The sequence below is a fragment of the Cydia amplana genome, chromosome 9 (assembly GCF_948474715.1).
Source record: "Cydia amplana chromosome 9, ilCydAmpl1.1, whole genome shotgun sequence".
In the NCBI taxonomy this organism is placed as follows: Eukaryota; Metazoa; Arthropoda; class Insecta; order Lepidoptera; family Tortricidae; genus Cydia; species Cydia amplana.
The window spans coordinates 331,010-345,067 of record NC_086077.1 but is presented as its reverse complement, the minus strand read 5'-3'; the positions used below and the strand labels follow the sequence as shown (position 1 = coordinate 345,067).

The 14,058-nt window shown below is 47.2% G+C and overlaps 2 protein-coding genes across 2 annotated transcripts in view; one reads left to right on the top strand and one right to left on the bottom strand.

The window, feature by feature from the left end:
• LOC134650787 (regulatory-associated protein of mTOR) overlaps positions 1-7,440 on the top strand; it is a 70,824-nt gene extending 63,384 nt beyond the window's left edge. Inside the window, 4 exon segments of the mRNA XM_063505720.1 lie at positions 5,172-5,288; positions 6,113-6,247; positions 6,939-7,018; positions 7,362-7,440. Coding sequence (XP_063361790.1) covers positions 5,172-5,288; positions 6,113-6,247; positions 6,939-7,011 — 325 coding nt within the window. The 3' untranslated portion in view covers positions 7,012-7,018; positions 7,362-7,440.
• A 5,706-nt stretch (positions 7,441-13,146) lies between these two features.
• LOC134650638 (EKC/KEOPS complex subunit Tprkb-like) lies at positions 13,147-13,776 on the bottom strand. Its single transcript, XM_063505571.1, has one exon. The coding sequence runs from the start codon at positions 13,696-13,698 to the stop codon at positions 13,159-13,161; it is 540 nt and encodes a 179-aa protein (XP_063361641.1). The 5' UTR covers positions 13,699-13,776; the 3' UTR covers positions 13,147-13,158.
• Positions 13,777-14,058: the final 282 nt, after the last annotated feature.

The window sequence follows — 14,058 nt, the reverse complement described above, 5'->3', positions numbered from 1 at the left end:
CACGCACAAGCTGGTCGCCGGCTGGTCAGTATATACTAACACCTGTAGGTCTCACACTAGACACCCGCACCACCACCGCGCGCCCGTGCTGTGCGCCGTGCCCAGGACCAGCACGCACAAGCTGGTCGCCGGCTGGTCAGTATATACTAACACCTGTAGGTCTCACACTAGACACCCGCACCACCACCGCGCGCCCGTGCTGTGCGCCGTGCCCAGGACCAGCACGCACAAGCTGGTCGCCGGCTGGTCAGTATATACTAACACCTGTAGGTCTCACACTAGACACCCGCACCACCACCGCGCGCCCGTGCTGTGCGCCGTGCCCAGGACCAGCACGCACAAGCTGGTCGCCGGCTGGTCAGTATATACTAACACCTGTAGGTCTCACACTAGACACCCGCACCACCACCGCGCGCCCGTGCTGTGCGCCGTGCCCAGGACCAGCACGCACAAGCTGGTCGCCGGCTGGTCAGTATATACTAACACCTGTAGGTCTCACACTAGACACCCGCACCACCACCGCGCGCCCGTGCTGTGCGCCGTGCCCAGGACCAGCACGCACAAGCTGGTCGCCGGCTGGTCAGTATATACTAACACCTGTAGGTCTCACACTAGACACCCGCACCACCACCGCGCGCCCGTGCTGTGCGCCGTGCCCAGGACCAGCACGCACAAGCTGGTCGCCGGCTGGTCAGTATATACTAACACCTGTAGGTCTCACACTAGACACCCGCACCACCACCGCGCGCCCGTGCTGTGCGCCGTGCCCAGGACCAGCACGCACAAGCTGGTCGCCGGCTGGTCAGTATATACTAACACCTGTAGGTCTCACACTAGACACCCGCACCACCACCGCGCGCCCGTGCTGTGCGCCGTGCCCAGGACCAGCACGCACAAGCTGGTCGCCGGCTGGTCAGTATATACTAACACCTGTAGGTCTCACACTAGACACCCGCACCACCACCGCGCGCCCGTGCTGTGCGCCGTGCCCAGGACCAGCACGCACAAGCTGGTCGCCGGCTGGTCAGTATATACTAACACCTGTAGGTCTCACACTAGACACCCGCACCACCACCGCGCGCCCGTGCTGTGCGCCGTGCCCAGGACCAGCACGCACAAGCTGGTCGCCGGCTGGTCAGTATATACTAACACCTGTAGGTCTCACACTAGACACCCGCACCACCACCGCGCGCCCGTGCTGTGCGCCGTGCCCAGGACCAGCACGCACAAGCTGGTCGCCGGCTGGTCAGTATATACTAACACCTGTAGGTCTCACACTAGACACCCGCACCACCACCGCGCGCCCGTGCTGTGCGCCGTGCCCAGGACCAGCACGCACAAGCTGGTCGCCGGCTGGTCAGTATATACTAACACCTGTAGGTCTCACACTAGACACCCGCACCACCACCGCGCGCCCGTGCTGTGCGCCGTGCCCAGGACCAGCACGCACAAGCTGGTCGCCGGCTGGTCAGTATATACTAACACCTGTAGGTCTCACACTAGACACCCGCACCACCACCGCGCGCCCGTGCTGTGCGCCGTGCCCAGGACCAGCACGCACAAGCTGGTCGCCGGCTGGTCAGTATATACTAACACCTGTAGGTCTCACACTAGACACCCGCACCACCACCGCGCGCCCGTGCTGTGCGCCGTGCCCAGGACCAGCACGCACAAGCTGGTCGCCGGCTGGTCAGTATATACTAACACCTGTAGGTCTCACACTAGACACCCGCACCACCACCGCGCGCCCGTGCTGTGCGCCGTGCCCAGGACCAGCACGCACAAGCTGGTCGCCGGCTGGTCAGTATATACTAACACCTGTAGGTCTCACACTAGACACCCGCACCACCACCGCGCGCCCGTGCTGTGCGCCGTGCCCAGGACCAGCACGCACAAGCTGGTCGCCGGCTGGTCAGTATATACTAACACCTGTAGGTCTCACACTAGACACCCGCACCACCACCGCGCGCCCGTGCTGTGCGCCGTGCCCAGGACCAGCACGCACAAGCTGGTCGCCGGCTGGTCAGTATATACTAACACCTGTAGGTCTCACACTAGACACCCGCACCACCACCGCGCGCCCGTGCTGTGCGCCGTGCCCAGGACCAGCACGCACAAGCTGGTCGCCGGCTGGTCAGTATATACTAACACCTGTAGGTCTCACACTAGACACCCGCACCACCACCGCGCGCCCGTGCTGTGCGCCGTGCCCAGGACCAGCACGCACAAGCTGGTCGCCGGCTGGTCAGTATATACTAACACCTGTAGGTCTCACACTAGACACCCGCACCACCACCGCGCGCCCGTGCTGTGCGCCGTGCCCAGGACCAGCACGCACAAGCTGGTCGCCGGCTGGTCAGTATATACTAACACCTGTAGGTCTCACACTAGACACCCGCACCACCACCGCGCGCCCGTGCTGTGCGCCGTGCCCAGGACCAGCACGCACAAGCTGGTCGCCGGCTGGTCAGTATATACTAACACCTGTAGGTCTCACACTAGACACCCGCACCACCACCGCGCGCCCGTGCTGTGCGCCGTGCCCAGGACCAGCACGCACAAGCTGGTCGCCGGCTGGTCAGTATATACTAACACCTGTAGGTCTCACACTAGACACCCGCACCACCACCGCGCGCCCGTGCTGTGCGCCGTGCCCAGGACCAGCACGCACAAGCTGGTCGCCGGCTGGTCAGTATATACTAACACCTGTAGGTCTCACACTAGACACCCGCACCACCACCGCGCGCCCGTGCTGTGCGCCGTGCCCAGGACCAGCACGCACAAGCTGGTCGCCGGCTGGTCAGTATATACTAACACCTGTAGGTCTCACACTAGACACCCGCACCACCACCGCGCGCCCGTGCTGTGCGCCGTGCCCAGGACCAGCACGCACAAGCTGGTCGCCGGCTGGTCAGTATATACTAACACCTGTAGGTCTCACACTAGACACCCGCACCACCACCGCGCGCCCGTGCTGTGCGCCGTGCCCAGGACCAGCACGCACAAGCTGGTCGCCGGCTGGTCAGTATATACTAACACCTGTAGGTCTCACACTAGACACCCGCACCACCACCGCGCGCCCGTGCTGTGCGCCGTGCCCAGGACCAGCACGCACAAGCTGGTCGCCGGCTGGTCAGTATATACTAACACCTGTAGGTCTCACACTAGACACCCGCACCACCACCGCGCGCCCGTGCTGTGCGCCGTGCCCAGGACCAGCACGCACAAGCTGGTCGCCGGCTGGTCAGTATATACTAACACCTGTAGGTCTCACACTAGACACCCGCACCACCACCGCGCGCCCGTGCTGTGCGCCGTGCCCAGGACCAGCACGCACAAGCTGGTCGCCGGCTGGTCAGTATATACTAACACCTGTAGGTCTCACACTAGACACCCGCACCACCACCGCGCGCCCGTGCTGTGCGCCGTGCCCAGGACCAGCACGCACAAGCTGGTCGCCGGCTGGTCAGTATATACTAACACCTGTAGGTCTCACACTAGACACCCGCACCACCACCGCGCGCCCGTGCTGTGCGCCGTGCCCAGGACCAGCACGCACAAGCTGGTCGCCGGCTGGTCAGTATATACTAACACCTGTAGGTCTCACACTAGACACCCGCACCACCACCGCGCGCCCGTGCTGTGCGCCGTGCCCAGGACCAGCACGCACAAGCTGGTCGCCGGCTGGTCAGTATATACTAACACCTGTAGGTCTCACACTAGACACCCGCACCACCACCGCGCGCCCGTGCTGTGCGCCGTGCCCAGGACCAGCACGCACAAGCTGGTCGCCGGCTGGTCAGTATATACTAACACCTGTAGGTCTCACACTAGACACCCGCACCACCACCGCGCGCCCGTGCTGTGCGCCGTGCCCAGGACCAGCACGCACAAGCTGGTCGCCGGCTGGTCAGTATATACTAACACCTGTAGGTCTCACACTAGACACCCGCACCACCACCGCGCGCCCGTGCTGTGCGCCGTGCCCAGGACCAGCACGCACAAGCTGGTCGCCGGCTGGTCAGTATATACTAACACCTGTAGGTCTCACACTAGACACCCGCACCACCACCGCGCGCCCGTGCTGTGCGCCGTGCCCAGGACCAGCACGCACAAGCTGGTCGCCGGCTGGTCAGTATATACTAACACCTGTAGGTCTCACACTAGACACCCGCACCACCACCGCGCGCCCGTGCTGTGCGCCGTGCCCAGGACCAGCACGCACAAGCTGGTCGCCGGCTGGTCAGTATATACTAACACCTGTAGGTCTCACACTAGACACCCGCACCACCACCGCGCGCCCGTGCTGTGCGCCGTGCCCAGGACCAGCACGCACAAGCTGGTCGCACCTCTAGTGCCCCTGTAATCTTGCCTTCTGCGCAGCGAGCGCAGCATGGTTCCTTTTTTATCGCCTGTCACTTACGTACTTGTTAAAACGTGACAGGCATCACCATGCGCAAGTACGTCACCACGAGCGATAAAAATGCGACTGTGCTGCCGCCGCGGGACCGAGACCCGCGAGCTGATCGCCGGCCGGTCGGTAGATAGTGACATTTGTAGGTGAAACACGAAAAAACGGCCGCCATTTTTAACTCGCTCATTACTGGACCGATTGCGTTCGTAAGCATTTGCGACTGGGAAATATGGAACACTCTGTGGCATCACCGCGTCTGTGATATGCGCCGTTTGGAATAACGCGACACGACAATAGTCTCACTTAAGCCTAGCGGTCTATGGTAACACAAGAGATAATTATTTCGGCTTATCGGCACACTTCACAGTTGGATGTTCTAAACGAGCGTGTGTACGGCATGCGCTGTTTGGAATAACGCAACATTAAATAAGCACAATTACACCAGCTGATTAGTAACAAAAAAACATATACAGTCGCCGTCAGATATATCGGAGCGGCTAAGGCGCTGACAAATACCTAAACACGCCTATATTATCAAAGCGTTAAAGTGCGTCTTCAGATATATCGGAGGTCAGATATATCTGAGCTGCTCCGATATATCTAATGACAATTGTACAAGGAAATGGTGATCATTTTGAAGTGTTTCATCACCTGAATCAACTGTAAAATAAAGTAAACTGAATCAGAAAATGATGTGTGGTTTGTAATGCGTGTCTGTACTTGTGATTTTGATTGCATCGTAATTTGTGTTTGTCAGTATGAACGGCGAGATCCGCATCTACGACACGCGGAAGATGGAAGCCATAGAGACGGTGCGCGCGCCCGGCCCGCTCGCCGCCGTCGACGTGCACCCCCTACTCGACCTCATCGCGTGGTGAGACCCTTAGGCCCACTTGCACCATTCCACTAACCCGGGGTTAACCGGTTAAACCTGGAGTTACCATGGTTACCAATACAATTTGACACTAGGTTAACGGTTTAACCGCTTAACCGCGGGTTAGTGGAATGGTGCAAGTGAGCCTTATATACACTCCACAGGTGATAGGTTACTGGACCTCATTGAGTGGTATATGTGGACTACTTTTTAGAGTTCCGTACCTCAGAAGTCAAATGGAAAAAACGTAACCCTTATAGGATCACTCGTGCGTCTGTCTGTCCGACCATTCCCCCCCTTTATCTCCGAAACTATTGGGTCTAAAATTGTGAAAAAAAAATACACAAAATAGTTCTTTACCTATATGACAGGAAAATCTATTAGAAATTTGCTGTCAAGCGTGAGTCGGACATAATGTACGGAACCCTTCGAACGCGAGTCCGACTCGCACTTGGCTGGTTTTTTTTCTACTCTACTGTAATGGTATACCAAACTGTAATCGCATACTTTTCACTATAGGTCCCGAGTCAAGTCATCCATACAAATATTATAAATGCGAAAGTGTGTCTGTCTGCTGTTACTTCTTCACGCTTAAACCGCTGAACCGATTTGGGCAAAATTTGGTATAGAGATAGTTTGGGCCCCGAGAAAGGACATAGGGTAGTCTTTATCAATCATCATCATCATCATTCCATGCAGACGAAGTCGCGAGCAGAAGCAGCAGAATAAAAAGACATGTCAAGATCGTTTACCTTCTTTCTAATGCTAAAAACACTAACTATAGTGACAATAATTCTCTCATAGTGATATTGTTAATGTTACAGCGGTTCTGTGAATCAGTCGATCAGCTTATACGACTTGAGCGGCAACGCGCTCAACACCATCAAATCCCACGAGGGGTTCATGGGCATGGGCACGCGCATCGGGCCTGTCTGCTGTCTCGCCTTCCACCCGCTGAGGTCAGTACGGTTTGATATCAGTGTCGACACGGGGCCCATTTCTCGAACGATATTAGTCTATTATCAGTGTGTTGTCATGGACAATTGGACACCCATACGATTTGACAGTTCGTGCACTAATAATAATTATTAGTCTAATACCGTTCGAGAAATGGGCCCCAGTTCGTGATGTAGACTTATTAAATGATAGATGACTCGTGAAGTCTTGACTGTATGATATGATTTGACTAGCACTTAAGTTAAATATTATTGCTGCTTGGTGTTGTTATGTGCTTAAAGGTTTTTGAAATTTTAGCAATGTGGAGGATGTTTTCCGATCGGTCACGCCGCCCCGTTACCTTGTGCAGCTCTGCCTTAGGCAGAATAAGTAATAGTAGGTAATACTGTACAGAAAGTTTGACAGCGATGCAGGGTCGAATCATGATATCCCTTTCTAACTTATGGCACTATCCCTTTCGGCTATTTAGGGTTGTCAAAATTCAAGTCGTTATCTTGGACTATCTGTGGTCGTGCACGCAAAGGGACGTCAAGTTGTGTCAACCCTAATAATTGCTCGGAGCAATGCTGAGCCGAGTTTGCCCGAAGTCAGGAGGGGTGTCTCCCCACTGCCTTAGGGTAAAATTAAACTTAAGCAAGTGATTTTCTTGAAATTGTAATAGATTGGTTATGTTATGTAACTTATGTATGTCAGATGCGCGCTGGGCGTGGGCTCGAAGGACTCCATGGTGTCCGTGTACGTGGGGGCGACACAGGAGCGCCGGTGACACACAGGTACTCATTTAAAATATCAACAAATTATTCGTCATTTCATCAAATAACTATACATTCCTCAACTTACTTAATTATTGCAAAAATATTTTAACATAACAGAATTTTTGAAATAGAAAACTTCACCGCACCGCCTTCAACGAGATTTGAACTCCCATCGTTCTGTCAACTGAGCTTCCCTTTTAGTCCCATGAAGATGGAGTGGAAATCAAACGAATATTTCGCGTCGAAATCATAGAATATACCTATCCATAGGTAAAATAGGGTCGTTGCACCAAACCTTCTGTCACTGTTAAAGTATTCGCTTGATTTTAGGAATTATTGCTATACAAAACTAATATTACAGGGAGGCGCGCCACATGGGACGCTATTCAACGCTAGGATATAACCACTAGTCGCCTCGTGACATGGCCCTCGCGACCGAACTGACGTGTTGACTGCGTATGTTTACATGTACCTAATATATACACCTACATGTAATGTAGGATGCGTTGAAATATGTCATAAACAGACATCCGACCCGCGGCGATAAACTACAAGTTTTAGCGGGTGAGTGTTTTATTTTAGGGCCCTATCACACTGGCGATTTGCGAGCGAGTCGCCGCGAGCACCCAACGAGTTCGCCGCGAGCGCCCAAAGATTTTACAGCGTACTAAGATATACTTGGTCAACCAGATCTTGACAGTAGAAAAAGGCGGCAAATTTGAAAAATGTAGGCGCGAAGGGATATCGTCCCATAGAAAATTTGAATTTCGCGCCTTTTTTTACTGTCAAGATTTGGTTGACCAGCTATAGGCACGCTCGCCTCGTTTCCAACTCGCTCGCAAATCACCAGTGTGATAGGGCTCTTAGAAAAAGACGTTGTCAGTCAGCGATCATCGATTAATATTTGCATCCATTATTCATACAGTATATAGAATCTGTACAGAAAGATAAGAGCCATAGAATCTCTTATGTTCCACGACTCTTTTTCCGCACTCTAAATTAGGGCGCTAAGCACGAAGAATATTGTACATTATTATGCCTGTTCCTATCTCTATCGCACTCGCGTAATTATATTGCTGTTCCGCCTATGATGCCGGCGGTCAACTGTGCGAGCGGAAAAGTGATATAATAATGCGCGTGCGATAGAGATAGGAAATGGCGGGTGAACGCACGAAATTATTCGTTCTTAGCGATCTTACTTTATATACATTTGTTGCTCGAGAATACAGTCGACCGCGTGAAGCTTTGTCGCCGCCGGTCGGACAGCTGGCTTAACTGGGGCGACGTTACACAACTTTAATTAGATACTTAGTAAAAAGGCTGTTGTGTCAAGAAATCAGTTAAAATTCCTTCATACAGCAAGGATTATTCTCTAGTTAGTTTTTGCTAGTTCTGTAGGGCTAAGATGGTCGGGTTTTATCATCTGTCATCATAGCTGTCACGTTCTATCGTTCTAACAAGTATGTTAAGTGCGAAAGTGACGCGTAACATGACATATGATAAAATACGACCATGACACCGCCGCTAATCTCGATATGAAGCGTCGTGATTGTGATGTTTTGACTATCTTTTATATAACTTGCAATGTATGTAACTTTGTTTGTACTTGTTAAATCTTGCAAGTTATATTTACCCCACTTCCCGGTTGAGCTCCCGATGAAGCTGAAAATTTGCTTACATAATATGTAAGCCGGTGACAATATGCAATATTATGGTACCATCGAGCTGATCTGATGATGGAGACAGGAGGTGGCCATAGGAACTCTGTGATGAAACAATGCAACTTAATTGTGTTTGGGTTTGTTAGAATTGTCTCGATGAGTACTAGTTAAGTGTTGAAAGAAAAGTACAGTCAGCGATAAAAGCGTGTAGGTACCAAAAATGAAATCATGACAATTATGAACTTATATTATTGTTTTAAATATTGACTTTATTCTGTATGTGTTTTGAATGAAAAATCAAACGTATAATAACCACGTGATAAAACATCTACGACGATCTGGCAAGTATGTCGTTGACGAATATTTTATCCACTCGATAAACGACAAAATGTTAAAGTTGTGGAAATAGCCCTAGTTATTAGGAATATCTGGTGCTACGTCATACATGATAACCGCACTGCGCTAACAGGAGTCAGAATACGTAGCTTATGGACACGGGACAAATAATGAAGTAGGGTAAAGAAGTAGGGTAAACTAGCTATATAAAGATTGGCACTATGAAATGCCAATCAGCCAATCACTGGTCCCTACCATTGTACAGTCAGCAGCAGAAGTTGTTAAGCGGGCGAGGCGTTCAAAATGATCTTGACGCGACTTTATTGTTAAGAGAATAAGAGCGTGTCAAGGTAATTTTGAACACCTCGCCCGCTTAACAACTTCTGCTGACTGTAGGTAAGTCACCACTACTGCCGAGCCGACAACTAGTATTAGCTTTGTTACAAAACTGATAAATTGGTCTAGGAGCGATATGATTTAGTTATGCAACTGATAAAATTGTTACGATATTGATACAATTTATCAGTTTCGTAACGAAGTTAACGCATTTATTTTGCCTTTTTCCCGTATAGATTCCATGTAACACGGAATATACCTATTATGATTGAACTGGTAGATTTTGGAAGCATTAGAATGAAAGCTTGACATTTAAGGCTCAAGTTGCATTGCGGACCATTGAGGTTACATCAATTCATCGCATGCGAGTTCTCGCACCGTTTAAATGAGCCCTTATTTCTGGTTTTGTACCTGTATATGTATTATGTGCAGAAAAGTTCAAAATACTTGATTGAATATATGAATTTAATACTGTCAGAAATTTTAAGGCATCAATAGAGAAGTGCTAAAAAATATTCATAAACTTTAAATCAAAATAATGCTACATATTCTGATCACTGACAATGTAGTTATGCTTTATGTGCACTTGTGCAGTCGCATGCAATTATCTTGCACCACGAAGCGCGCAAAAATATATACATATATGTAAATAACAATCTTATTTGTAGAGCCATAAGATGTATTTTTGCGCTTTGTGGTGATTTTTATTGCAAGTTACTGACCGCTTTAGATAGTCAAGCTAGCATTTAGCATGATGTATTCCCATTGGTCCACGCTTCATATGTGGCGGCGGTCACGTGAAGGGGACACATGGGAATACACCGCCGTGATGCATTGTCCCTCGCACACGGAGAAACGACTACTTTTTTCTGCGCTTGTGCTAAAAAGTCGAAATGTTACTTTAAATTTATAGTGGTTAATGTTTCCAGTTAGCTAAACCATTTTTTTTTAATATATAACAGCACTTAATTGGTTGTCTAAATATCAATTTGACAGTTTGAGCACGCAAACGCCTTTTGGTTAAATGGATAGACTCATTTGTTTTCACTGTCCTACTATAATATATACTATATTATAGTTATAGGTTAGTAAGGCTACTTCTGATGACATCAAGTCTACAACTACGTTTACGTTTACATCTAAAAATATTTACGCATTTTAGTCCTGCGGCGGTAGCACGGTCGCATTTTTATCGCTTGTCACCATGCCTGTCACGTTCTAACAAGTATGTAAGTCGATAAAAATGGAACCATGCTGCGCCCGCTGTTCTGTAAACACAATACACTCAATCGACGAGTTAGGCTAGGCCCCCACGGGGCGCAGATAGTGTTCACTGCTCAAGGGTGCTACTTCCTCTACACGCATTTTGATCGACTCACTGACATACCACAGCATGTGTCGACCCGCAGGAAAAGGGTCTTTAAGGCGATGGCCGATGACATTGTTAAAGATCGCCCTAAGGCCTCTTTTAGAGTGGAAGTATACAATATTAACAATAAAATACAGAAAGCTAAACTAATAGACGTGTGAAATCGAATAAAATGGTTCATATATTATATTCCCATTTGTCCCCGCCGGGAACAGATGGCAATATGAATCATTCCCATCGGTCCCCATCTCATATATGGCGACGGTTATGTGGGGCGGACACAAATGGGAATAAACCATCACAATGAATTTGACAATCTTAGAACAGGCTTCAGTGTCAGAGGGGCTACCGCGAAAACCGTATTTCGAAAATTGCGGGGATCTTTCTCTTTTACTCCAATGAAGGCGTAATTAGAGTAACAAAGACAAATGCCCGCAATTTGCGAACTTCGATTTTCGCGGTTATAGCCCAGTGCTATAAGTAAAACTGGCAACGCAAATGTTTGATTCATCTAAACTAAAGTACCTACACCTATTAGTTTAGTTGTCTGCTATAATGAGGTCAACTGGGGCAAGTACCTACTTATGCGCATGCGCATCATACAGCCTGGCAAAAAGAGTAGAAATTTAAAAGTGGCAACACTGTAGGGTCGTCCCGTTTTTCTTAGAATTATTTGAAAACGACACACTACAGTATTGCCACTTTTTAATTTCGACTATTTTTTGCCAGACTGTACAAAGAACTGTGCCTATATTGTATTAGGTGCAACTGTAAATAAGTGTGTGATGTAAGAGGCCGTAGAGCCAACCATTCTCTTACCTTACTAGAAAAAGTGTAAAGTATGGACGCTACGCACGAAGAATTCCATACCATACATTTATCCGCCATTTCCTATCTACGTATATCGCACGCGCATCACTACATAGTATTAAACAAAGTCGCTCCCCGCTGTCTGTCTGTCCCTATGTACCTATGCACCTATGCTTAGATCTTTAAAAATACGCAACGGATTTTGTAGCGGTTTTTTTAAATAGTGATTCAAGAAGGTTTATGTATAATTTGTTAGTGCGAAGCCGGGCGGGTCGCTAGTAGTTATATAATATGTTATGTTATATTGGTTTCCTGCTCGCTCGGATAGAGATAGGAGCAGGCGGGTCATCATAGGAAATTCCACGTGCTTAGCGTCCTCACTTTAGTCATGATGGAAGGGCCCTTACTTGCGTTTGTACAGTCACCACACGGGATTGTTACGCCATTTAGGGTTCTAGCTAAATTGGTTGTTCCATACTTACGCTATGGAATGTCAAATTTAGCTAGAACCCAAAAATGGCGTAACAATCACGGAGCATGACTGTACCTGGAGTAGGCATACTTGCCCCAACTGACAAACTAATGTAAGTTTTGTATAAAACCAAGCAAGTTCTGTTTCAAATGAATTTTGTGATTAGTGATTTACAAAAAGTTCCTAACACTTAATAATTACTAGATGCCATTTTTATTCTAAGTTTATGTTCACTATGTAAGCAGCTAATATGTGTTCTTATTTATAATTTAGTTGTATGTGATGGATGTGGGGAAGCATAATATACAATAGTTGAAAAGATTATGTGCAAGTGTATTTTCAAAGAATTATTTTTTTATATTTTATAAGTTTGTACAGGTGGCCGCTAGGTTAAAGTGATAAAATGAGCATTTAATGATAAATAAAATTAATAATTATCTACATTCAGTCTCAAATAATTGGACTATAATAGAATTACGAGCAATTCCCTAATTGCTGAATATACTCTGGCTAGCCAGCTTTGTCAGTAGAAAATGGTAGCAAATTGATAAATTTTAAATTTTGCACCTGTTTATTGACAAAGTTAGCTTGCCATAGTATATTGAAATATGCCTTACAGATTTAAACAAGAATTTTATTAGTGTTGTCATTAGATTATCCTTATAATTATCTTTTAGGTGTTCGGGGACTGAGTTGTATTGACAACAATTTTTTTAAAACTTAAATTCTTGTTTAATTTGCACATCTATTATACTTCAATTGTTTGTGATGCAGTTGATTGAACAAAATGTAGAACATTTTAACACGCCGAATAAATGAAATTTGTGGCCATACAGCACATTATGTTGATTTACTAGACGTAGGAGCCGGCCCCCGCGGGAACAAAGCGCTGACGGTCAAATGAACATGTATGCATTTGTAAAGTTGATTTAATTAGTGGCTTTTACAAATTGTGTAATTTAATTGTACATTATACAATTTAAAATTGTTGTTGTTGAAATAAAACATCGTACATAAATTGCGTTGTTTTCAAATTACCTCCATCCTATACCTGTATTTATATTATATATCTGTATTTACTTACAATATGTGACAATATTTTCATAAAAATTCTAAAGTTAAAATATACTTCATAAAGAATGTTTTGCACTAAAAACATATATTTGGGATAATTTTAATGTGACACAAAGTTTTTTGTAACCATCCTACTCACAACAATGTCCAACAAATCGTTATTACTCTTACAATCAACCTTATTTAGCTTATACACACTTTTCAAGTCTTTCATATTGGTAAACTGTGTTAGGTCCGACATTGGACATATTTCTCCCTTTATCAAAGGTACAATATCATTGCTCTCGTCTTTACCTACAGACGTGATGAAACAGACGAGCATATTCGGGTCTTTCTCAACTCCAAACTTGCTTAAACTCTGCGAAATGTTCTTGGTTAACGACAAATTGTATAGAATCTCAGCATAAACTGTTCTTGTTACCATGGAGCCAAGTTTCGCGGACACGGCGGCGCGGTTCGCGGCGGCGACCACCTGGAAAGGGTCCACTATCAAGCTGGGCTTGATCACAGCGCAGTTCCACGCTCCTTTGATAATATTGTTCCGAATTTCCTCCACATTTTCAACGTTCTTGAAAAGATACATTTTAAGAGTACTATTCGTCTCTGGATCAAGGTCACAAGTATAAGAATCGGAAGGCATTTTCTTGATATATCTTTAGTAGTTTGAATACTTATTATATCTTGGATCAAAACAGAAAGAAATAAATACTTCGATTCGAATCAACAGCAACACGAGGAATTGACACAATAATAACTGTCAAAGTGACAGAAGTCAAAACTAAGGAAGTGACAGCTTCGACACATTCAGAAATTAGTAAACTAATGTTTGATGGCAAAAAATGTCCGTAAAATTGTGTAAAAAGCTTTAGAATTAGACCAAGATAAGTCTGCAGCGACTTAGATATCCTAGACCAAAATAAGTTTAACAGGTAGCCTAGACTTCGTGTGTTATTTTAAACGTCAAACTTCTATGAAAGTATGGCGTATAAATAACACTTTC